Source organism: Oncorhynchus mykiss, chromosome 12, assembly GCF_013265735.2.
Source record: "Oncorhynchus mykiss isolate Arlee chromosome 12, USDA_OmykA_1.1, whole genome shotgun sequence".
NCBI classification, from domain to species: Eukaryota; Metazoa; Chordata; class Actinopteri; order Salmoniformes; family Salmonidae; genus Oncorhynchus; species Oncorhynchus mykiss.
In genome coordinates this window covers 70238684-70265046 of record NC_048576.1, presented here as the reverse complement: position 1 = coordinate 70265046, position 26363 = coordinate 70238684, and the positions used below count along the sequence as shown (strand labels likewise).

General features: G+C 46.5%; 1 protein-coding gene across 2 annotated transcripts in view; it reads left to right on the top strand.

The window, feature by feature from the left end:
* Nucleotides 1-5190: 5190 nt before the first annotated feature.
* Nucleotides 5191-26363, top strand: part of znf385c (zinc finger protein 385C) — a 203632-nt gene continuing 182459 nt past the window's right edge. Inside the window, exon 1 of one of the 2 annotated variants that reach the window (XM_036938246.1) lies at nucleotides 5191-5428. In XM_036938246.1, the coding sequence (XP_036794141.1) occupies nucleotides 5380-5428 (49 nt within the window). In that variant the 5' untranslated portion in view covers nucleotides 5191-5379. The remainder of the gene's footprint in view (nucleotides 5429-26363) is intronic. The other variant, XM_036938244.1, reaches the window with a different exon arrangement.

Sequence of the window (26363 nt, the reverse complement as noted above, 5' to 3'; positions counted from 1 at the left end):
AAAAAGAATACAAATATATACTAAATATATACGAAGAAAAACTATATATACAGTGCCTTGTGAAAGTATTCGGCCCCCTTGAACTTTGCGACCTTTTGCCACATTTCAGGCTTCAAACATAAAGATATAAAACTGTATTTTTTTTGTGAAGAATCAACAACAAGTGGGACACAATCATGAAGTGGAACGACATTTATTGGATATTTCAAACTTTTTTAACAAATCAAAAACTGAAAAATTGGGCGTGCAAAATTATTCAGCACCCTTAAGTTAATACTTTGTAGCGCCACCTTTTGCTGCAATTACAGCTGTAAGTCGCTTGGGGTATGTCTCTATCAGTTTTGCACATCGAGAGACTGAAATTTTTTCCCATTCCTCCTTGCAAAACAGCTCGAGCTCAGTGAGGTTGGATGGAGAGCATTTGTGAACAGCAGTTTTCAGTTCTTTCCACAGATTCTCGATTGGATTCAGGTCTGGACTTTGACTTGGCCATTCTAACACCTGGATATGTTTATTTTTGAAACATTCCATTGTAGATTTTGCTTTATGTTTTGGATCATTGTCTTGTTGGAAGACAAATCTCCGTCCCAGGCTCAGGTCTTTTGCAGACTCGATCAGGTTTTCTTCCAGAATGGTCCTGTATTTGGCTCCCTCCATCTTCCCATCAATTTTAACCATCTTCCCTGTCCCTGCTGAAGAAAAGCAGGCCCAAACCATGATGCTGCCACCACCATGTTTGACAGTGGGTATGGTGTGTTCAGGGTGATGAGCTGTGTTGCTTTTACGCCAAACATAACGTTTTGCATTGTTGCCAAAAAGTTCCATTTTGGTTTCATCTGACCAGAGCACCTTCTTCCACATGTTTGGTGTGTCTCCCAGGTGGCTTGTGGCAAACTTTAAACGACACTTTTTATGGATATCTTTAAGAAATGGCTTTCTTCTTGCCACTATTCCATAAAGGCCAGATTTGTGCAAAATACGACTGATTGTTGTCCTATGGACAGAGTCTCCCACCTCAGCTGTAGATCTCTGCAGTTCATCCAGAGTGATCATGGGCCTCTTGGCTGCATCTCTGATCAGTCTTCTTCTTGTATGAGCTGAAAGTTTAGAGGGACGGCCAGGTCTTGGTAGATTTGCAGTGGTCTGATACTCCTTCCATTTCAATATTATCGCTTGCACAGTGCTCCTTGGGATGTTTAAAGCTTGGGAAATCTTTTTATATCCAAATCCGGCTTTAAACTTCTTCACAACAGTATCTCGGACCTGCCTGGTGTGTTCCTTGTTCTTCATGATGCTCTCTGCGCTTTTAACGGACCAGACTATCACAGTGCAGGTGCATTTATACGGAGACTTGATTACACACAGGTGGATTGTACTTATCATCATTAGTCATTTAGGTCAACATTGGATCATTCAGAGATTCTCACTGAACTTCTGGAGAGAGTTTGCTGCACTGAAAGTAAAGGGGCTGAATAATTTTGCACGCCCAATTTTTCAGTTTTAGATTTTTTGAAATATCCAATAAATGTCGTTCCACTTCATGATTGTGTCTCACTTGTTGTTGATTCTTCACAAAAAAATACAGTTTTATATCTTTATGTTTGAAGCCTGAAATGTGGCAAAAGGTCGCAAAGTTCAAGGGGGCCGAATACTTTCGCAAGGCACTGTACAAGGAACAGGACAAGACAATCAGAACAGACATCCCCACTGCTACGCCATCTTGGTATTTATGTTTAATTTATAGACATCTCTCAGTGAAGGAATACTACATGGTTGATATCTCACAAAGATATATTTCTGCCAGGCTCTGACACGTCTGAAGGGGTCATAGATTTATAATATCAGTTTGCTATTTCAAACAACCTGGTGGTTTCATCTTCATAGTCAAATATGTAGAATGTTTTTATTACATATGTGAAGGAAAAGTAAAATAGAGTAAAACTCAATAGAGTTCAACAAGTTAAATTAATTTCGGCATATTATAATGACAGGTGATTTTATTTTATTTTATTATATTCTAATAAACTATAGTAAACTGTATAAATTCAATTTTAAAACATATACTAAAATACACTACAGTATATACAGTACATTCGGAAAGTATTCAGACCCCTTCCCCTTTTCCAGTTTGTTACGTTACAGCTTGTTCTAAAATGGATTAAATAAAAAAAATGTCCTCATCAATCTACACATAATATCCCATAATGACAAAGCGAAATCAGGTTTTTAGAAATGTTTGCTAATTTATACAAAAAAAAATCTGAAATACCTTATTTACACAAGTATTCAGACCCTTTGCTATAAGACTCTAAATTGAACTCAGGTGCATCCTGTTTCCATTGATCATCCTCAAGATGTTTCTACAACTTTGTTGGAGTCCACCTATGGTAAATTCAATTGATTCCTCATAATTTGTAAAGACACACGCCTGTCTATATAAGGTCCCACAGTTGACTGTGCATGTCAGAGCAAAAACCAAGCCATGAGGTTGAAGGAATTGTCCGTAGAGCTCCGATCTGGCACAGATCTGGGGAAGGTTACCAAAACATTTCTGCAGCATTGAAGGTCCCCAAGAACACAGTGGCCTCCATCATTCTTAAATTGAAGAAGTTTGGGACCACCAAGAGTCTTCTTAGAGCTGGCCGCCCGTCCAAACTGAGAAATCGGGGGAGAAGGGCTTTGGTCAGGGAGGTGCCCAAGAACCCGATGGTCACTCTGACAGAGTTCCAGAGTTCCTCTGTGGAGATGGGAGAACCTTCCAGAAGGACACCCATCTCTGCTGCACTCCACCAATCAGGCCTTTATGGTAGAGTGGCCAGACGGAAGCCAGTCCTTAGTAAAAGGCACTTGACAGCCCGCTTTGAGTTTGCCAAAAGGCACCTAAAGGACTCTCAGACCTTGAGAAACAAGATTCTCTGGTCTGATGAAGCCAAGATTTAACTCTTTGGCCTGAATGCCAAGCGTCACGTTATGGGGGAAACCTGGCACCATCCCTAAGGAAAAGCATTGTGGTGGCAGCATCATGCTGTGGGGGATGTTTTTCAGAGGCAGGGACTGGGAGACTAGTCAGGATTGAGAGAAAGATGAACGGATCAAAGTACAGAGAGATCCTTGATGAAAACCTGCTCCAGAGCAATCAGGACCTCAGACTGGGGCGAAGGTTCATCTTCCTACAGGACAACGACCTTAAGCACACAGCCAAGACAATACAGGAGTGGCTTCAGGACAAGTCTCTGAATGTCTTTGAGTGGCCCAGCCAGAGCCCGGACTTGAACCCGATCTAACATCTCTGGAGAGACCTCTGTCATGTTGGACGCTCCCCATCCAACCTGACAGAGCTTTAGAGGATCTACAGAGAAGAATGGGAGAAACTCCCCAAATACAGGTGTGCCAAGCTTGTAGTGACATACCCAAGAAGACTCAAGGCTGTAATCTCTGCCAAAGGGGCTTCAACAAAGAACTGAGTAAAGGGTCTGAATATTTATGTAAATGTAATATTTTTACATTTTGATAAATTTGCAAACATTTCTAAAACCTGTTTTTGCTTTGTCATTATGGGGTATTGTATGTAGATTGATGACGGAAAAAAACAATTGAATCCATTTTAGAATAAGGCTGTAACGTAACAAAATATGGAAAAAGTCAAGGGGTCTGAATATTTTCCGAATGCACTGTATAATAAATATGTGGACACCACAAATGAGTGGGTTTGGCTATTTCAGACACACCCGTTGCTGACAGGTACATACAATCGGGCACACAGCCATGCAATCGCCATAGACAAACATTAGCAGTAGAATGGCCTTACTGAAGAGCTCAGTGACTTTCTATGTGGCACCGTCATAGGATGCCACCTTTCCAACAAGACAGTTCGTATACTTTCTGCTTAGCTAGAACTTCCCCGGTCAAAAGTAGTGCTGTTATTGTGAAGTGGAAACGTCTAGGAGCAACAACAGCTCAGCCGCGAAGTGGTGGGCCACACAAGCTCACAGAATGGGAGAACCGAGTGCTGAAGTGCGTTGCGTGTAAAAAATAATCTGTCCTCGATTGCAACACTCACTACCGAGTTCCAAACTGTCTCTGGAACATCAGCACAATAACTGTTTGTCGTATGCTTCGCGATATGGGTTTCCATGGCCGGTGCAGCCACACACAAACGTAAGATCACCATGCGCAATGACAAGCGTCTGCTGGAGTGGTGTAAAGCTCGCCGACATTGGACTCAGGAACTGTTGAAACACGTTCTCTGGAGTGATTAATCACGCTTCACCATCTGGCAGTCCGATAGATGAATCTGGATTTGGAGAGATGCCAAGAGAACGCTACCTGCTCGAAAGCGTAGCACCAACTATAAAGTTTGGTGGAGGAGGAATAATGGTCTGGGGCTGTTTTTCATGGTTCGGGCTTGGCCCCTTACTTCCAGTGAAGGGAAATCTTAAAATGACGGAGTACAATGGCATTCTAGGCGATTCTGTGCTTCCAAACTTGTGGCAACAGTTTGGGTAAAGCCCTTTCCTGTTTCAGCATGACAATGCCCCCATGCACAAAGCGAGGTCCATACAGAAATGCAGGGGCGCAACTTTGGTTTTAGAAGTGGGGGGATATAATAAATATTATTTTTTTTCATCCAGTTGGATAAACACTCCAAATAGCCTACCCAACCCCTCAGAGGCATCTGCATGGTACTAAAGCACACCGTTGCCTCATTTTTGATCACATTCCAATGTTTTATCATTGGGGACAAAAGGGGACAAAAACGCAATTTCAGAATGTGTGTGTGTGTGTGTGTGTGTGTGGGGGGGGGGGGGGGGGGGGGGGGGGACATGCGCCCCTGCATAAATGGGTTGTCAAGATTGGTGTGGAAGAACTTGACTGGCCTGACCTCAACCCCATCAAACACCTTCGGGATGAAACACCGACTGCAAGCCAGGCCTAATCGCCCAACATCAGTGCCCAACCTCACAAATGCTCTTATGGCTGAATGGAAGCAAGTCCCAGCAGCAATGTTCCAACATCTAGTGGAAAGCCTTCATAGACGAGTGGAGGCTGTTATAGCAGCAAAGGGTGGACCAACTCCATTTTAATGCCCATGATTTTTTTAATGAGGTGTTCGACGAGCAGGTGTCCACATACGTTTGGTCATGTAGTGTATATGAATAGAATTTCGACCTTCTTTCCTGTCTTTCAAAATAATATATTCGATGACAAAGTGATAAATAGCATAAATCAAATTGTATAGGCGCGGCCGTGATAGCGTTGAAGACCCTTTGAGTGCGCATTCGTGTGTAGAGTGGCTGCGCGCTATGACACCCGTGACTCCAGAGCGCGAGCTGGGCTTTCGGCTTTAACAGTCAGTCTTGTCACACAACGTTTCGAAAGATGTTGGGTACGGACGACCACAGGGACAATCTGAAACGGAACGGGACAGGTAGGCAGAAATACAACATATACAGTGTAGCGTTTGTTTTTACATATTGACGTATTGCTGTTTACTATTCAAAGTTTGTGGCCCCCATGTGACAGTTCATCACACACAATTATCAGTCTACCGGTAGCGCGTGTACAGTAGCCTATTTTCCATTGTTAATGGAATGATTAGCTATAAAGTTATTCTGAGATGGCCAAATTATACATTTTAAACGAGGCAGATGCATGTATAGACCTAGCATTTTTATTTACAATGAATGGACAAACGACCGATTGTTAGATTTGTTTATGTCTGACATGGCAATTTGTTGTCATGGGCAGACTAGACTTTTTTATATGCATGTAATATTCATTTTGATTTGATTGTTAATCAAAACACCTTTAGTAGTTTTATATGATTACAGCTTCGAGGTAATGTATTGTCGTCTGTAACTTACGAAGCAAATGTCATAGGTAATTGATACACTGTTGCGCTTTGAGGCTATTAATTGAGCGCACGTTGATCGTTTGAATTGCACATTAGGCGATCTGAATGGGCTTATTTGTTCATACTTCCTCCCTCACTGAATAAAATATGATATTGCTCGACCGTTCATCGTCCATCCTGTCACGCAACCGGGCTGGGTGTTTCCGCGTGGCATGTGGTGAGCCGGTGCTTGTGGTTCTCAATGGCCAGATGCAGGCAGGCATTCCCTCAATAGAAAACTGTAACCATGGAACTGTAGTAGACTATTTAACCCACCCGAATTCCAAAGCCATTTCTCAAGTGTATGACGTGGTCCAATAACGTCTAATCTGGCAAAACATCAGTTTATGTATATCTTTATACCTGGATAAGGGCTTTCGATAAATGTAGACCCTAGAATTGAATGAATGAATCACGTGCTGTAAGAAAGCAGTGGCTGATCATTCTGAAGAAGGGCAAACTTTATCAGACAAAGATCTAAAACTTCAAGAGGTATTCTCGACACACAGGCCTGGGCATTGCTACTCCACAGCTATCACCCACTGGGACCCATGACAGATGTTAGTCTGCTATACTTTACATTTATGTCAGTAGGCAGCAGTTTCAGTTTAAATGCCTATCTCAGTTGACCTCTACTCTTATGACATTGGAATTGGACACTTGCATTGTTTAGTCAGTCAAATGATAATAATAATAATATTCATAATATATGTAATTTATTTAGGGCTTTTCATTATAAATATCACCCTAAAGATGCTAAAAAGTAGGCATTGGGCTGGACAATGGTCTTCAACAGAGGCTGGAGCATCTAGGTCACATGACGATGATAATAATGATGATCATCCACAGAAACACCTTTCATTTCAAACATTGATCTAGGCTATTATAACATAGTCCAAACAGCAGTCAAACATTGATCTAGGCTATTATAACAGTCCAAACAGCAGTCAAACATCCATGTCCCCCTGTGAGGCCTGACTGACATGAGAAACAAGTTCAGTAGTCCCAGGAGGGCTTCTGGGAGAGTGTCAGTTGTTGGCTTGATGTAGTCTCTAATTTGTGTTTATTGTGCTGTTGGCACTCTACTCACTATAACAAGCTGAGCTGAGGGGAACGCAGATAAATCAAGGCAAATATCAACATGTTCAGTCAGGTGAAATACGGCTGCTGCGGTTAGGAGAGCATTTATGTACGCCACCTTAAGGCCCGCTACTCCTGCTGAATGCCTATGGATGAATAATATGGAGGCCCGTGTTATTGTTGCTGTGACAGACTACGTACACACTCTGTTAGTGTCACTTGTGTTTTGTCGCAGTTGTTCCAAAGATGTTTATTTTCGTTATGAAGGAGGAGCTGTCTTTTTCTGTCTTTGGTGAGAGCTGGTGAAGTACTATGAAGTGTGTGTGTACCTGTGTGTGTGCCTGTGTGTGTGCCTGTGTGTGTACCTGGGTGTGTACCTGGGTGTGTGCCTGTGTGTGTGCCTGTGTGTGTGCCTGTGTGTGTGCCTGTGTGTGTGCCTGTGTGTGTGCCTGTGTGTGTACCTGTGTGTGTACCTGTGTGCCTGCTTTGTTTGCACTGTATGTTGACAGGGATCATTTAAGTAATGCTGTGCCAAGAGACATATGTCCATGTTGTTTGTGGTCAGAGATGACTCTGCCGTAAACTGTCACTTAGGTGTCCAGAGTGTCTCTGTACTGTACTAAAGCAGGCAACAGGTACAACACCACATTCCCATCTCCAGCTTGAATGGCCACGGTGGGGGTTAGATCTCTGCTCCACTGAAGTAGAGCAACCAGTCCTATGTTATCAGAGGACCAATTCTCTCTCTCTCTCTCTATCTATCTCTCTCTCTCAAGTCCATTGTGGGGCCATTGTGCTTGGGTAAAAAATATTTTTGAGACAGTTTACTCACTATTGCTCTTCTGTATACAGTCAACAGAAACCATTCACTTACTGAGCAAAGACAACGATGCACACAACTGTCCAGGCAAGAACAATGTGTGCAATTTAAACATTTAAAGAAAAGGGAAAAGTATATTTGGACTGGTGGAAATGACAGTTTATGGACAGAGAGAGAAAAAGGGAGGGGGAGAGCAAGAGAGAGGCAGAGAGGGTGACCAAGAGAGAGGCAGAGAGGGTGAGCAAGAGAGAGGCAGAGAGGGTGAGCAAGAGAGAGGCAGAGAGGGTGAGCAAGAGAGAGGCAGAGAGGGTGAGCAAGAGAGAGGCAGAGAGGGTGAGCAAGAGAGAGGCAGAGAGGGTGAGCAAGAAAGAGGCAGAGAGGGTGAGCAAGAGAGAGGCAGAGAGGGTGAGCAAGAGAGAGGCAGAGAGGGTGAGCAAGAGAGAGGCAGAGAGGGTGAGCAAGAGAGAGGGAGAGCAAGAGAGAGGGAGAGCAAAAGAGAGGGAGAGCAAGAGAGAGGGAGAGCAAGAGAAAGAGAGAGGGCGAGGGCTGCATCTGCAGACAAAGAACAAGTCCCCATACACATCTTGATGAAGGTAAGACTAAATAGTTTGTGACACAGCGCGTGGTTTACAGTGTGGAACAGTGACACTCTCATTATGCCAATAAAGTGGATGCTACAGTAGCAGTGGTCTGGTCTCTCTGCTGGTGTCTCACTGTGTATCACACCACCCCACTTTCTTTCCCTCCACTCCCAAAGAGGGGATCATGTTGGGACTTAATCAGCTGGGCTGGTAGCTGGGCTGGTAGCTGGGCTGGTAGCTGAGCTGGTAGCTGAGCTGGTAGCTGGGCTGGTAGCTGGGCTGGTAGCTGGGCTGGTAGCTGAGCTGATAGCTGAGCTGGTAGCTGAGCTGATACCTGGGCTGGTAGCTGAGCTGATAGCTGGGCTGGTAGCTGAGCTGATAGCTGGGCTGGTAGCTGAGCTGATAGCTGAGCTTGTAGCTGAGCTGGTAGCTGGGCTGGTAGCTGGGCTGGTAGCTGAGCTGGTAGCTGGGCTGGTAGCTGGGCTGGTAGCTGAGCTGATAGCTGAGCTGGTAGCTGAGCTGATACCTGGGCTGGTAGCTGAGCTGATAGCTGGGCTGGTAGCTGAGCTGATAGCTGGGCTGGTAGCTGAGCTGATAGCTGAGCTTGTAGCTGGGCTGGTAGCTGGGCTGGTAGCTGGGCTGGTAGCTGAGCTGATAGCTGAGCTGATAGCTGGGCTGGTAGCTGAGCTGATAGCTGGGCTGGTAGCTGAGCTGATAGCTGAGCTGATAGCTGGGCTGGTAGCTGAGCTGATAGCTGGGCTGGTAGCTGAGCTGGTAGCTGAGCTGAAAGCTGGGCTGGTAGCTGAGCTGATAGCTGGGCTGGTCCCACTGACAAGTCCACTGTACAGTATGTATGCATGTGGGTATTTATAGGTATGAATATGCATCCATATGTATGAATATGTATTTATATGTTTGAATATGTATGCATTCTGGGGGGATACTGCACCTTTTCTTTGTATATTCAGTTTACAGTTTTCACTGTAAATAACAGTGAATTTGTTAAAGATTGAATCACACACTCACACACACACACAATGAGCTGCTGCTGTGTGGGAGGTACAGGTGTCTTGAAGTCAGGAAGTACTCTAGCTGTTTTCTGCATAGATGTTTTTCAACAGTTTAGTGTTTTCTCTGTACTACATTGTTGTAGATTTTAGGGATTTAAAGTTCAGATGGCTTTTTTATATTTCTTTTTTTACCCCCTTTTTCTCCTCAATTTCGTGGTATCCAATTGTTAGTAGTTAGTAGTCTCGTCTCATCGCTACAACTCCCGTACGGGCTCGGGAGAGACGAAGGTTGAAAGTCATGCGTCCTCCGATACACAACCCAACCAAGCCGCACTGCTTCTTAACACAGCGCCATCCAACCCGGAAGCCAGCTGCACCAATGTGTCGGAGGAAACACCGTGCACCTGGCGACCTTGGTTAGCGTGCACTGCGCCCGGCCCGCCACAGGAGTCGCTAGTGCGCGATGAGACAAGGATATCCCTACCGGCCAAACCCTCCCTAACCAGGACGACGCTAGGCCAATTGTGCGTCGCCCCCACGGACCTCCCGGTCGCGGCCAGCTGCAACAGAGCCTAGGCACGAACTCAGAGTCTCTGGTGGCACAGCTAGCGCTGCGATGCAGTGCCCTAGACCACTGCGCCACTCGGGAGGCAAAGGATGGCTTTTTGACAGGAGCCCGAACCCTTCACAATTCTCATAAACCTTCGTCTCTCCCAACCTTCGTCTCTTCTACTTGTTGTTCTTTCTCTCTTTGTCAACAACATCTATCTACATGTACCTTTCTTTTGTTGTTTTACAAATAGTACTTTCCCATTTTTACAGTTAAGTATGAATTGTAGGGTGTATTCAATCCGTATTGCTCAATTACATGGTAATAAACATAACAACTTGACCTACAGAGTAGGCAACCCTTATACCAGTCATGCTAGGACACATCATCCATACTTTTTTCATCAACGTAAACAGTGCTCTATCACTGTCTCGACATATCCCCTCTCTGTGTCTCTCCCTCCCATGGTGTTGTGCCACCCCACTCTGACATCTCTGTCTGCCATCTTGAGTAGACCTCTTCTCCAGACAGATGTCCTTCTCTTTTCCCCATTGTGCTGGGACCTCCTGTTGTGTGTTCCTCTATGATGTTCACCATGTGAACTGCTGAGCCAAAGGGATGGGGGAGTGGGCACATCAGTTAGCTTGCTTTTTTCTGTTTGTGTGTGTGTGTGTGTGTGTGTGTGTGTGCGTGCGTGAAGGTGTTTGTGATTTTAAGAACTTCCTGTGGGTCTGATGTCCTTCATTTCAGGCTACGTTGGATCACAGCGACCTTCAGTGTGATTCTGTGAAAAGTTTTGTGCCATCCCTGCTGGCTGCTTCTCCTCCTGCCAGCACAAACACACAGTTACATCCCAATTAGCCAGGGGATGCTGGATAACAGCAGGAGGTATGTCAGTGTCCTGTCGTTCTGTCTGTCTGTCCTGGACTCAGTGACTCCGTCAGAGTATAATTTACCTGGTGATCAAACATAATCCAAATCAGATGCCTTGTTACACGAAGCAGGAGGCTCAAAGCAAAACCATAGCATTTAGAGGAGGGGGGATGTGAAACCCCTCATCATTCCTGAGCCATTGTTGCAGATGAGCAGAGTCAGTGGAGTGGCGGCTTGGAGCCCAGCTGAGCCAGGCTGGGTGACAGGTGAACTCAAAAGGGCAAATATCTATAAACAGGCGTGAACATCCCCCCTCCGGCCGCTCTCCGCTTGCCTAACTCAGACAGATGGAGAGGTCACTCCAGCCCTCGCTGCCACCCTGATCACACTGTACTGTACGACTAGTGGCAGAGGACGGGTGTGTGTGTGTAGGAGGGCTCCAGGGAGGCTGGTGGGGGGGGGGGGGGTCAGAGTTTTTGACAGCTGCATGAAGCCTGCCTCAGGGCAAGCAGGCTGCCCTTTCCTGGAGAAAGCCACCCTCCGCCTGGCTTAATGGCATGCCCGGCCGGCAGTGCTCATGGCTGGGACCGACTCAGCAGAAGACTGCCTAGCTCCTCAGTTGGGTGCTAAAGGGTTGGCTCTGCCCTCCCTCGTATGTGCACCCTGGGCAGAGGGTATAGAGTGTTACTGCTACTAACACATGAACCTCTCTGTCCCCAGTCACTCTCCCTACCCCCTTCTGTACTTCCTCCTACCCACCAAGCTCTACCAGGAAGTGAACAGGCCAGTAGAAAGGAGCCTAGAGGTACCCTCTGAGTCAGAGGAGGGAGACAATGTTAGAGGGTAAGCTCCCATTGAACAGCAGATTGAACCTGTGTGTGGAGCTTTATCTGATCCTGTATTTTGATCCTGGCCCAGGTTTTTTTTATTCCTCGTTACAGGATAATTATCCCAATTAACACAGAGTGCCAGACCCCTACCTCACTACCTCAGAGCCGTGATCATCACACACAGACACACATACCCTCTCACACCTCCGTAATGACCCTCACACACACTGGGCCCAGTATTAGACATCCACGTACACACACATGCCCGCGCAAACACACACACAGTGGCCTGTCTATGTTCCATGGCAGTTGGCGGGTCGTGGTGCTCGTGAGCTGAACAGAGGGTCAGTGTGTGAGGCCAGGTAGGCAGGCAGACCCTCTCCCCCCTCCCAATAGGAGCACTAAATAGCCTGGTTGTTTTGAGGCCCCGTCACTATTCAACAGGAAGGGTGGAGGCCCTGTCTAAACTGATTCTATCACATGTTCCATATAAAAGACTGCCTGCATGCATATTCATGTCCAGGTGTGCATGTATGAACACGATTGTGAATTTTGACCAAAGACTAATACTCTGTGATCGGTTGATTACAGTCGAGCTCAGAGAGTCCATTGGTCACTTCTTCGTGATCCATAGCGGTTGTGGGTTTGTGAAGGGTTTGGGTTTTAAACTCACTACAAAGTGTTTGGTTGACAACGTGGCTCTCAGAGAAATAGAGGATAAGGACAACAGAGATGTATATGAAGGCTATGATTATGTTGTATGCATTTTTCAACTGCAGTGAATCATTCAGAGCCCTGTTCAGCGAGGCTTTTATCTAAACCGAAGAGTGGTTTACCTCAGTCAGTGTACGGAGTGCATGTCCTATTGTACTGTGATCTCCACAGAGAGCACACTGAACCCACTCTTCAGCCTTTGTAAATGGCTCTTCTTGATGGGGCCGTGGCGGCACTTTTCATGTAGGTGTGTAAAGTGGCAAGTTTGTCATCTTGCGGGTTTTGACTTTGGATGATAATAATACGGCTAGAAATAATGTGTTCTGTGCCTTTCTCAAACCCAAGGACATTTTCTCCAACCTAAGTCACGCAATACAATTCTGAATAAAACACAGCACGTGAAGTGAATATCCTGGAGAGAAAGGTACAGAATAAACGAAGAGCATGAAAAGCATTATACTGTAGCATTAAGAGAGAAACAAATGTCAATCGAGTTAGAAAATACAGGCAGGGATAGAGGAGATGAAAATGGAAGATACCAGAACATATTCCTATGATCAAAACAGCCTAGAGAGACTTATAACCACACATACTAACAAATATACTCTTATGGCAGGATTCAAATGCGCACACACACACACACACACACACACACACAGACCATTTCTGAGCGCATGACCTTGCAGTAGAATACAAGCGTATATATACCTGCATTTTACCATATGTGCATTAGATGTGAACCCAGCTTGTCCATGAGCTGAACAAAGTCTATGACCAAGCATGTGAATCGTTCCATAAGAGCAGCTGCTGTGTGTGTGTGTGTGTGTGTGTGTGTGTGTGTGTGTGTTTATTTGGGAAACACCCTAGGGTAAAAAGCTAAGTCATGTCGGGGTGAGAGATTGTGAGGAAGTTTCTTTAAAATGCTGGCGAGGATCCATCTGTCTCTTCACAACTCCAAGGGAGCAGTCCATCTGCATCGCCGTATGGTTGCCAAGGGTCCGTTATTACCGCAGACTTCAGCGTTTTTTTTACGCTGAAAAAAATATATAAAACGCGTAAGAAATATATTGCTACGTTTTGTAATCGCAGATCTAAAATGCTTCGGCATCAGACAAATTGTATGCTTCAGTTGCACTTTTCACGAACTGGGATTCTGTCCGCAGACAGCGCTCTGACTGATGTGTAGCTACTTTTCTCTGGTACTTTTCTCGGTGTAGCCTATTTTTACTCCGGTAAAATGCAAGATTGACTTCTAGCAAAACATTAAGAAATTGAGCTTGCTTTTTCATTGTAAGATCATTTACTTGTGTGGCTGCTAGCCAAATAGCCACATAGCGAAAATGAAGCTATTTCTGCCGAATGTGTTGCACTAATGTATTTTCTGCGAAGGAAACTACAGTTGCACGTCCCTGGTCAGTGTATTGAAGCAAAAAACACTGTTGACTTTCAATATGAAACAGCTTAAATGGTTTAAAGCGCAGATTAATCAATGGTCTGCATATTGAAAATGCAGATTTCTGAACTGTTAACGCGAGCCCTGGTTCCTCAACCCACTCTGCCTTTACATGACACCTCACCTCACCCCTCACCTCAACACAAACACACACCACTCCCCTTAGACTCGGAGCATTTGGAAAATGAGCAAGAGTAAGAATTGAGGAAGTATGGATGTGAAGAACTCTTTCAACAGGAATAGTCATATCATCCTTCATATCTGTTTTGTGTTCAGGATATAGATGTTGGTGTAAGAACTGTACATTGTTCAGTACTGTACTGTTTCGGGGACTTGTTGTATTTAAATGTACACCTAAATTCACCTTTCCAATGTTGGTTTGAGTCTAAATTCCCTAAAAGCTCAAGCACTTCCTAAAGGTTATTTCTATCCATATATTATTTATCTATATCATATCTAGGTGGAAGAAAAGGGCAATTAAAATGAAGCCAATACGCCACTCGGAGACCTCCGTGACCAAAAGAGACGATTAATAAAATAATACTCTGTCTGCTTTTAAATAGCACTTCCTCCTTTGAACAGAGTCTGTTTGAAAAGATATCCATCTTCACATTGGACAGCGTGACGTCTGTCCGCTGCATTGGCTGAGCTATAGAATGGCTGTTGGTTTGTGACGATGTGGGCGTCTTTTTAACCTGAGGCAGAATCTCTGTTTCACATAGAAACAGCCTTGAATTCATCTCTAAAGTTGATATGAACTGCACAGTGTTCACACACACACACACACACACACACACACACACACACACACACACACACACACACACACACACACACACACACATTCATACTGATACACACACACACACAGACCCTGATACACACACACGCTACAAGCCCCTGTCCAATGACTCATACCTGTGTAGAGTGACCTGATGGTGCGACAGGCGTTGGTCCGATGGCATGACGTGCCCTAATCCATACCTGTGTGTGTGTGTCCTCTGGGATCTAGGCTGTTATTTCTCTGCTGCTAATAACACAATAATCACAGCCATTCCACCTCTCTGTAGGGGGCTCCAGAACACACACACACACACGTCCCCCATCTTTTATCGATCTGCCTAAATTCACAGTTGATAAAAACTCATATAATCCAGTGGAATCTCAGAGCCTCCACGGTTAGAGGAGGCCGTCCTTGTAAAAATATGAATGTGTTCTTATCTGACTTGCCTAGTTAATTAAAGGTTAAATGAAATTAAATCAAAATCAGGAACAGTAGCTCTCACTTTGTTGATCTGTCACACTGCCGTGTGGCGACGACCACGGAGTGTTTTAGATGCTGTGTGTTTGGTCATCTTGGTTCACCATCGGTTGGTGTCGTTGCTGATGCTATGGGGTTGTCATATACACACTATTGTTGATTTGTCTTACTGAGATGTTGAGGTGTGGCAACAGCAAGAGAGCTGTTGCTGGGGTTTTCTACGGCTTTTGCTTGGTTACCTTGGTTGGCCTCGTGCTGCTGCAGGTGCTGATCCTGTGGGGTTGTCATAGACGTGGGTCTGAACTGGTCTGGACTGGACTGGAATTGCTTTCTGAAGGGCTGTGTAATATTTGTTCATCTGTCCTGGCCCTGCCTCCCTCCTTACCACTAGCTCCTCAGATTGGAGTGGGGTTTAGCTCCTCTATCACATACCAACTGACCTTTGATTACAGCTGAGATTGTAGGCCCGTCTCGCACATGCAGATACATCCTACTGCTACTCCTACAGTATGTGTGTATTCTGTCTGTGCTGTGTGTTTTTCATGTTGTTTTAGTATACATTTTCATCTTTCCAACTGTCTGTTTTGACTCTGTATTTGCGTTTCTCTTTCTAATTTATTTAAGTGTTGTTGTTGTTGTGAGTATGAGTATGTGTGGCTGGTTGTACATTCCCTCTCTGTTTGGGGCCTCATGGGTCTGTCTGTCTGTCTGTCTGTCTGTCTGTCTGTCTGTCTGTCTGTCTGTGTGTCTGTGTCTGTCTGTCTGTCTGTCTGTGTGTCTGTGTGTCTGTGTGTCTGTGTGTGTGAAGACCAAAGCCAGCTTCCTGTTCTCCAGACTCTCCTTCCACTATACCTCTCTCTCCACTGGCTGGCTGGTTGAATCACTTTGCCCTGCAGCGACTCACAGATAGATGTCTCCCTCCAGTCTGTCTGCACACCCTCATCACGACCTAGTGGAGAATGACTCACTGAATCACTTCTGTTAGGTAACAGGTTTGACTCTCTCTCGCGTCCCTGGTTGACTCTTGCTTGATAATAATTATATATTTATATAGCGCTTTTATTATGAAATTGTGCTTCACAGTGGATCAGATTCACAACAGATTCATACCTGTTGGTTTGTTCAGGGTTGGCTGGTATCACTTAACACACCAGTTTTCTGCTCTTATACTAGAGACTGTATGGATGAGACAGTGCCAGTTGAATCACTGAATCTCTGCATTTTGCAACATGCATTAGCTGGAGGATTGAATTATTTCTGTCTCTCGTCTCTCTCTCGCTCTTTCTCATTCTCTCTCTCTCTCTCTCTCATTCTCTCACTTTCTCTCTCTCTCCAGCATCAAGCTCAACTCGACTCAGTCCATCACAAGCTCATACAGGGCTGACAGACACTATAATTGAACCATATATTTTTGTCTCTCTTCGCTGTAAGGAAAGGAGAGCATAAAGCCTTTCTCTACTGTGATAAGTGTGCTGCTCTGGGGAGTGTTTTGCTAACAAAACAAGCGAGGTGGGTTCAGCTAACAATCATAATGTCCCCCACTGTCAGAGAAGAGGAGGAATGGATGTGTGTGTGTATGTGGTGGGTGGGTGGGTGTGGGTGTGTGTGCCGATGAGTGCTGGTGTGCCTGCGTGTTGTTTAAAGTCCCTCTGATATGAGGCTGTATTGGAAAATGCTTTTAGTTCTGCTGCTGTTTAACACTAATCAGTGTGTGAATAGGTGACCTGCTGCTGTGGTGATGGTGAAGGTGGCTCTCTGTGAAACCATTCAGCCTTGCCAATGAGCAACAGCTTCCCCGGCCTCATAATGGACACCATTTAGAGATCTGAATAGGCTGCGGTTTTTAAAAGCAGTATGTCCTCCCCTTCCCTCTACACCTGGGTCAGTTCTGTCAGCGCCTCGGTGTTGGAATGGAGGAGGAATGCCCACGTTCAATAATGTACTAATGCGTTTGACATCATGAAAATGCCTTTTTGATTAGTGCAGTCCTATTGGCCATGACTCACTGTGTTGATCGATGATTTTCAAGTAGACTACATGTACAGTAGGCAACATAGATATAATTATGAAATATTTCTTTCAGACATATCTACACCAGCTCTCAAGATAGTTGAGCTAAGGGATGAAAACAACTTCTAGGAGGTTGAAGCTCAAATACTATTGCTTTGCTTGGCTGGGATCAATAGATATTTGAATTGAACAAAACAAACTAGTAACATGACATTTAGGCTCTTTTCAGATGGTAGAAAGAACAGTGGAATAAAGACCCTGGGGTGACAGTGTCCACCTACACATCACGTACACTGACCTACACATCACATACACTGACCTACACATCACATACACTGACCTACATATCACATACACTGACCTACACCTCACATACACACATATACACTGACCTACACATCACGTACACATCACATACACTGACCTACACATCAAATACACTGACCTACACCTCACATACACACATATACACTGACCTACACATCACGTACACATCACATACACTGACCTACATATCACATACACTGACCTACACCTCACATACACACATATACACTGACCTACACATCACGTACACATCACATACACTGACCTACACATCAAATACACTGACCTACACCTCACATACACACATATACACTGACCTACACATCACGTACACATCACATACACTGACCTACACATCACATACACCGACCTACACATCACATACACTGACCTACACATCAAATACACTGACCCACACATCACATACACTGACCTACACATCACATACACTGACCTACACATCACATACACTGACCTACACGTCACATACACTGACCTACACATCACATACACTGACCTACACATCACATACACTGACCTACACCTCACATACAATGACCTACACATTACGTACACACATATACACTGACATACACATCACATACACTGACCTACACCTCACATACACTGACCTACACCTCACATACATTGACCTACACCTCACATACACTGACCTACACATCACATACACTGACCTACACATCACATACAATGACCTACACATTACATACACATCACATACACTGACCTACACATCACATACAATGACCTACACATTACATACACATCACATACACTGACCTACGCATCACATACACTGACCTACACATCACATACACTGACCTACACATCACATACACTGACCTACACATCACATACACTGACCTACACATCACATACACTGACCTACACATCACATACACTGACCTACACATCACATACACTGGCCTACACATCACGTACACACATATACACTGACCTACACATCACATACACTGACCTACACGTCACATACACTGACCTACACATCACATACACTGACCTACACCTCACATACAATGACCTACACATTACGTACACACATATACACTGACATACACATCACATACACTGATCTACACCTCACATACACTGACCTACACCTCACATACACTGACCTACACCTCACATACACTGACCTACACCTCACATACAATGACCTACACATTACATACACATCACATACACTGACCTACACATCACATACACTGACCTACACATCACATACACTGACCTACACATCACATACACTGACCTACACATCACATACACTGACCTACACATCACATACACTGACCTACACATCACATACACTGACCTACACATCACATACACTGACCTACACATCACATACACTGACCTACACATCACATACACTGACCTACACATCACATACACACATATACACTGACCTACACGTCACATACACTGACCTACACATCACATACACTGACCTACACCTCACATACAATGACCTACACATTACGTACACACATATACACTGACATACACTGACCTACACCTCACATACACTGACCTACACCTCACATACACTGACCTACACATCACATACACTGACCTACACATCACATACAATGACCTACACATCACATACAATGACCTACACATCATATACACTGACCTACACATCACATACACTGACCTACACATCACATATACACTGACATACACATCACATATACACTGACATACACATCACATACACACACATATACACTGACCTACACATCACATACACTGACCTACACATCACATACACTGACCTACACATCACATACACTGACCTACACATCACATACACTGACCTACACACTGACATACACATCACATACACACACATATACACTGACCTACACATCACATACACTGACCTGCACATCACATACACTGACCTACACATCACATACACTGACCTACACATCACATACACTGACCTACACATCACATACACTGACCTACACATCACATACACTGACCTACACACTGACATACACATCACATACACACACATATACACTGACCTACACATCACATACACTGACCTGCACATCACATACACTGACCTACACATCACACACACTGACCTACATATCACATACATACACTGACCTACACACTGGCCTACACATCACATACAGACACACATATACACTGACCTACACATCCTTTAAGCAGGGTTCATACAGACATTGACTATTCAAATTCAAGGACTTTCAGGGCCTTTTTCAAGCACTTCATTGTCATTTTCAAGAACCTCAATGTTATACAAATGTATTGTTTATATAATTGTACATATAGGGCCTATTATAGAACCCCACACTCCCCCCCAAAAGCATTCAAAAAGTCTACTAAAATCATTCAAAAAGTGTACAAAAAAGTAGGGCCATTACCACTTTAGGAATAAGGATTCTTTAGGCCTTTGCCAATGCATTGATATGCAAATTATTATTACATTCTAAAATATGTGAGAATAATGTGGACATTGCCTGACTAAATAGATTGAATGCATCTGTCTGTCTGTCTGTAGCCTATGTGGCTGATGCAGGGTAGCATTAATCTCACCATTTGAATCTTACCATCGCTGTTTTAATAATGAGAAACTGACCAAAAAGCAGGTTCCTTTTTTTCATTGAGGGATTTGTTTGGAAAGTCAAGTTGAAGCCGACAGATGTTGTCGTCATAATAACCACACATGGTTTTACCCCAACAGAGTAGCACAACACCCTTTAATTGAAGCTGCAGGAAACAAATTAAAATGGCCGCATCTCTCACAAAAACTGTTATAAAAATCATAGATAATTATAAGGGAGCAGGAGAACTTATAAATTGGCTACAATAATTACAAGGACTTTTCAAGCACCAAATTGAGGAAATGTCTGATTTTCACGGTTGGCCTATTCCAGTACTTTAATTACTGAGCTCCAAATTCAAGTTCAAGTAGGCTACTTCAAGCCCCTTGTTATTGTTATGAATTGTAGGTGTAACATGGAAAACAAAATGTATTTGTCATGTTATTTCATTACCAGATCATGCTGTGAGTAAGCCCACTAGGCTATGTAGTTTGTCATTATATCCAGAATAATTCATAGGAATAGCATTGGATGCTGCGCAATAGTTTATTCTACACAATTGTTGCAAAGTAGGAGTCCAATCCGAGGCACAGAAACATATGAAAACATCAACTCATTACTTTAATGTTTTCTCTGTTAAATCTAACGAGACCCTGCTGTAAATCAAACAGATGATCAACACCTCCTGCCCATACCTGGGTGTCCGATTTCGCCATGTCTACTGCTTGCTGCCACAAAATGCTTGTTTCGGCATGCTCCTTGTTTCGGCATGCTCCTTGTTTCGGCATGCTCCGTGTTTCGGCATGCTCCTTGTTTCGGCATGCTCCGTGTTTCGGCATGCTCCTTGTTTCGGCATGCTCCTTGTTTCGGCATGCTCCTTGTTTCGGCATGCTCCTTGTTTCGGCATGCTCCTTGTTTCGGCATGCTCTTAGTTTTTTTTGTTTTCATGTGCAGGGCAGTGTACATTCCAATCCACACTTTTGCCAGTTTACTACCTTTTTGCATGTTGTAGGCCAGCTTTGAATTCTGCATGACAAGCCAGGGGTTATACCACAGATAGTACAATGAGACAGATATTTCACCGGATGTATAAATGTTAAGCATCCACTTGGCGTTTCCACTCATTACCAAAAATCGTATTTATTTATATAGCCCTTTTACATCAGCAAATGTCACAAAGTGCTTATTAAACTGCACATTTGAACTGACAGGATTAGCAGCGCTGGTAGCAAAGGCATCACCATCATGAACCGTTTGCCCCTCGCTCCTCTCCTCCGGCATTGACAGTTCGCTGACTTGTTTTGGGTTCGATTCACCATATTTCTCTGGATTTTTGGATTGCCTTTTCTTATCATTTTTGTTGTTGTTCTGCAAAAAAATGCCAGATTATTATCAATGGCCAGCTGTAACAAGTTGTCCAGTTTAGGAAATCCTCACTGGTCCCCTAGTTTATAGAAAGACACACAATACACAACCTCCCTCAAACTGGAGAGATTCTGTACGCTCTCCAAATGTTAAATAGTGCCATGTCTGTTGGAAAAAGCTTGCTGAAGGTCAATGATTACGTGTCTTAATAGGGGTTTGTTGAACAAGTCCCCCTCTCCACCTCGCTCCCACTGGTACTGTCACACCCTGACCATAGTTTACTTTGTATATTTCTATGTTGTGGTTGGTCAGGGTGTGATCTGAGTGGGCATTCTATGTTTCATGTCTAGTTTGTCTAGTTCTATGTTCGGCCTGGTATGGTTCTCAATCAGAGGCAGGTGTTCGTCATTGTCTCTGATTGGGAACCATATTTAGGTAGCCTGGGTTTCACTGTGTGTTTGTGGGTGATTGTTCCTGTTTTTGTGTTTGCACCAGACAGGGCTGTTTTGAGTTCTCACGTTTCTTGTTTTTTCGTTAGTTTGTTCATGTATAGTGTCGTCAATAAATTACAATGAACAACCACCACGCTGCGCTTTGGTCCGCCTCTACTTCACAAGAAGAGAATCGTTACAGAATCACCCAACACAACAGGACCAAGCGGTGTGGTAATGGGCAAAGGAAAAAGCAGCAGCAGGAGCAGCGCGAGGAGGTATGGACATGGGAGGACGAATTAGACGGTAAAGGACCTTGGGCTCAGCCAGGAGAGTATCGCCGCCCCAAGGAAGAACGGGAGGCGGCGAAAGCGGAGAGGCGCTGGTATGAGGAGGCAGCGCGGCGTCGTGGATGGAAGCCCGGGAGTCAGCCCCAAAAATTTCTTGGGGGGGGGCTAACAGGGAGTATGGCTACGCCAGGTAGGAGACCTGAGCCAACTTCCTGTGGTTACCGGTGGGCTAGAGAGACCGGGCAGGCACCGTGTTATGCTGTGGAGCGCACGGTGTCCCCAGTGCGGGTGCACAGCCCGGTGCGGTACATTCCAGCTCCGCGTATCGGCCGGGCTAGAGTGGGCATCGAGCCAAGTGCCATGAAGCCGGCTCTACGCATCTGGTCTCCAGTGCGTCTCCTTGGGCCGGCTTACATGGCACCAGCCTTGCGCACGGTGTTCCCGGTTCGCCTGCATAGCCCAGTGCGGGCTATTCCACCTCGCCGCACTGGCAGGGCGACCGGGACCATTCAACCGGGTAAGGTTGGGCAGGCTCGGTGCTCAAGAGCTCCAGTGCGCCTGCACGGCCCGGTCTATCCGTCACCACCTCCACACCCCAGCCCTCCGGTGGCAGCTCCCCGTACCAGGCTGTCTCTCCGGCCCATCCGTCAAGAGCCTTCCTCCTCTCCAGCGCTGCCGGAGTCTCCCGCCTCTCCGGCGCTACCAGAGCCTTCCTCCTCTCCAGCGCTGCCGGAGCCTCCCGCCTGTCCGGCGCCTCTGCCGGAGCCTCCCGCCTGTCCGGCGCCTCTGCCGGAGCCTCCCGCCTGTCCGGCGCCTCTGCCGGAGCCTCCCGCCTGTCCGGCGCCTCTGCCGGAGCCTCCCGCCTGTCCGGCGCCATCGGAGCTTCCCGTCTGCCCAACGCCGCCAGCGCCGCCCGTCTGCCCAGCGCCGCCAGCGCCGCCCGTCTGCCCAGCGCCGCCAGCGCCGCCCGTCTGCCCAGCGCCGCCAGCGCCGCCCGTCTGCCCAGCGCCGCCAGTGCCGCCCGTCTGCCCAGCGCCGCCAGTGCCGCCCGTCTGCCAGGAGCCGCCAATGCCGCCCGTCTGCCAGGGGCCGCCAGTGCCGCCCGTCAGCCAGGGGCCGCCAGTGCCGCCAGTCAGCCAGGGGCCGCCAGTGCCGCCAGTCAGCCAGGGGCCGCCAGTGCCGCCAGTCAGCCAGGGGCCGCCAGTGCCGCCAGTCAGCCAGGGGCCGCCAGTGCCGCCAGTCAGCCAGGGGCCGCCAGTGCCGCCAGTCAGCCCAGCGCCAGCGCCGCCAGTCAACCAGGGGCCGCCAGTGCCGCCAGTCAGCCAGGGGCCACCAGTCAGCCAGGGGCCGCCAGTGCCGCCAGTCAGCCAGGGGCCGCTAGAGCCCCTCCGCCCGGAGCAGCTGTCCCTCTGTCCCGAGCAGCTGTCCCTCTGTCCCGAGCAGCTGTCCCTCTGTCCCGAGCAGCTGTCCCTCTGTCCCGAGCAGCTGTCCCTCTGTCCCGAGCTGTCTCTTAGGAGGGTCACCTATCTAGGGACGCTAAGGAGGTGGACAAAGACTATTATGGAGTGGGGTCCACGTCCAGCGCCAGAGCCGCCTCCGCGGACAGATGCCCACCCAGACCCTCCCCTATAGGTTCAGGTTTTGCGGCCGGAGTCCGCACCTTGGGGGGGGGGTACTGTCACACCCTGACCATAGTTTACTTTGTATATTTCTATGTTGTGGTTGGTCAGGGTGTGATCTGAGTGGGCATTCTATGTTTCATGTCTAGTTTGTCTAGTTCTATGTTCGGCCTGGTATGGTTCTCAATCAGAGGCAGGTGTTCGTCATTGTCTCTGATTGGGAACCATATTTAGGTAGCCTGGGTTTCACTGTGTGTTTGTGGGTGATTGTTCCTGTTTTTGTGTTTGCACCAGACAGGGCTGTTTTGAGTTCTCACGTTTCTTGTTTTTTCGTTAGTTTGTTCATGTATAGTGTCGTCAATAAATTACAATGAACAACCACCACGCTGCGCTTTGGTCCGCCTCTACTTCACAAGAAGAGAATCGTTACAGGTACAGTCTACTGTAGTCCAATAGGCCAGGTTTTTTCACATGGATTTTGAAACTGGAATGAAATAGAGGGGTTATTGAACTTCTGTGTCTGTAACTGTGTTGGTGAGTGTGTAAGGGATGTATTGTAATCGATGCTACTGGCAGGTCCCCCAGCACAACCCAGATCTTTTCATCCCAGTCCTGCCCACTTCACAGCCTCTCTGTGGAGAAAAGCTCCTCCCTGATGGTAAACATGAGTGTGGCACATGAACACACAACCTCCAGGCAGCCAGCCAGGCACTGACCCACTGTAAAAACCCCAAAACACACACCCGGCTGGGAGCAGGAGGCCGGGAGTCTGGCCACCTCACAAGGCACAGAGAGCGCCCCTGTTCCCCCTCTGGCCTAGCCCAGGACACAGGGACACACTGGAGCCTTTGGAGGGGGTCTGGGAGAGGGACCAGGGAGAGGGGCACACATAGAGCATGCTCTGTGCTCTGCTCGCTCCACTGGGCTCCCAAAGACACGGCTCCCTCCCTGCCCCTTCCTGCCTCACCCCCTATCCCCTTATAACCCACTACCTTCAACTGTTTCTGTTCCAGGCCGTAGCTGCCTGAGCACCGGGCCCCAATGCAGCGTATGTTTTTGGCCAGCGATGTCTCTCCTGCTCCTACTCCCTGTGTTTTCCTAGACTGGTTCTGACTGCTGAGTGTTCTCCAGTTCCCTGTGAAGTTTGATATGCAGCAGGGAAGAGAAGGCTGGCCTTGAAAGAGGAGTAATGTTGAACCCAAGACGGGACTCTTTCTGTCTGTCTGTTGCTGTGCTGAGTTTCTAACCCAGATAGTAGACCTGCCATCCTCCCAGCTAGTGTTGACCTTGGCCCACTTCAGGGGAACACTGCTCTGATTTCTTCCTAATAGGCTATGCCCAATTCTTCTTCCCACAACATGCTCTCAAAATAGCATTTGCATGCCCCATTAAGCACCCTTTTAATTGTTAACACACCACACTTCTGTCCTTGGCACAAATGAAGCACTTCATGTAAATGTCACCCGCATTTAAAGAAGCAGTGGCGAGGCCAGCGTTTAGCAGCTAGATATAGCCTAGTGCGCGGCGCTGCAACCGGCATGACCGTTAGCATGCTTTTAGTGTGGCACAGTGCTACTTGACATACTGTATTTCATATTAGGCTAGTCTTTTAGCACATAACAACAAGGATATGTTAGTCAATAATGATATTACAAAGCATGGCCTCGTTTCATAGTATTGATGCTTTTTTATGGTTTCCAATTGTCCATTGTTCATTTCCAGTCAGTGGCCTCCTAAAGAATGGTTGGACTGGCTTCTCGCTGGAGGGATGGCTGAGGGAAGCTGGAGCCCTAAAGAGGTGTTTGCTCCAGTAGCCTACCTTCTTTCCATCACCCTCCACCCCTCGTCCTGAACATCCACCCTCAACCGACCTCCCGTTGTGTCCCCTAAGGGACAACAGCACCCCCCCCCCCCCCCGTCCTCCCTCTAACCTGTTCAGCTGTGCTGGGCTGTGTTTTGGGCTGTGTGTGGCCCCCCTGTCGTGTCCCCTGGAGGCCCTTAATGCTAGCGCTAGCATTAGTGCTGAACGGTGCCAGCCCAGAGGTCTGGCTGGCGTGCCACAGTCAGCTGCTGCACACACACACACACACACACACACACACACACACACACACACACACACAGAGCTGTCTGGACCAAGGCCCGGTCCCACGGTAACAGATGGATGGCATGGAGGGGTGCTCCCGGGTCCAAATCACTTTCCTGCAGCTGGGTGAAAGAGCACCATGAGGGAGATGGGCAGGAACGGGGACCCAGCTTTGTGTGTGTGCATGTTTGTGTGCGTGCTTGTGTGTGCATGTGCGTGTGTGAGTGAATGAGGGAATGTGAGTGAGTGAGTGAGCTAGTGAGTGAGCGAGCGAGTGAGCGTGGATACCTCTGTTGCTGTATTCTTAGTAGCTACAGCTTCAGTGTGTGGATACCTCTGTTGCTGTATTCTTAGTAGCTACAGCTTCAGTGTGTGGATACCTCTTTTGCTGTATTCTTAGTAGCTACAGCTTCAGTGTGTGGATGCCACCCACCTTTTAGTTTGTTGTGGGTTCATAATGTTTATTCATGTGGTTCTACTTTCTTTCTCTCTGATACCTGATAATACTGTACATGTAGTGGCTTGCTGCCTAATGAATTA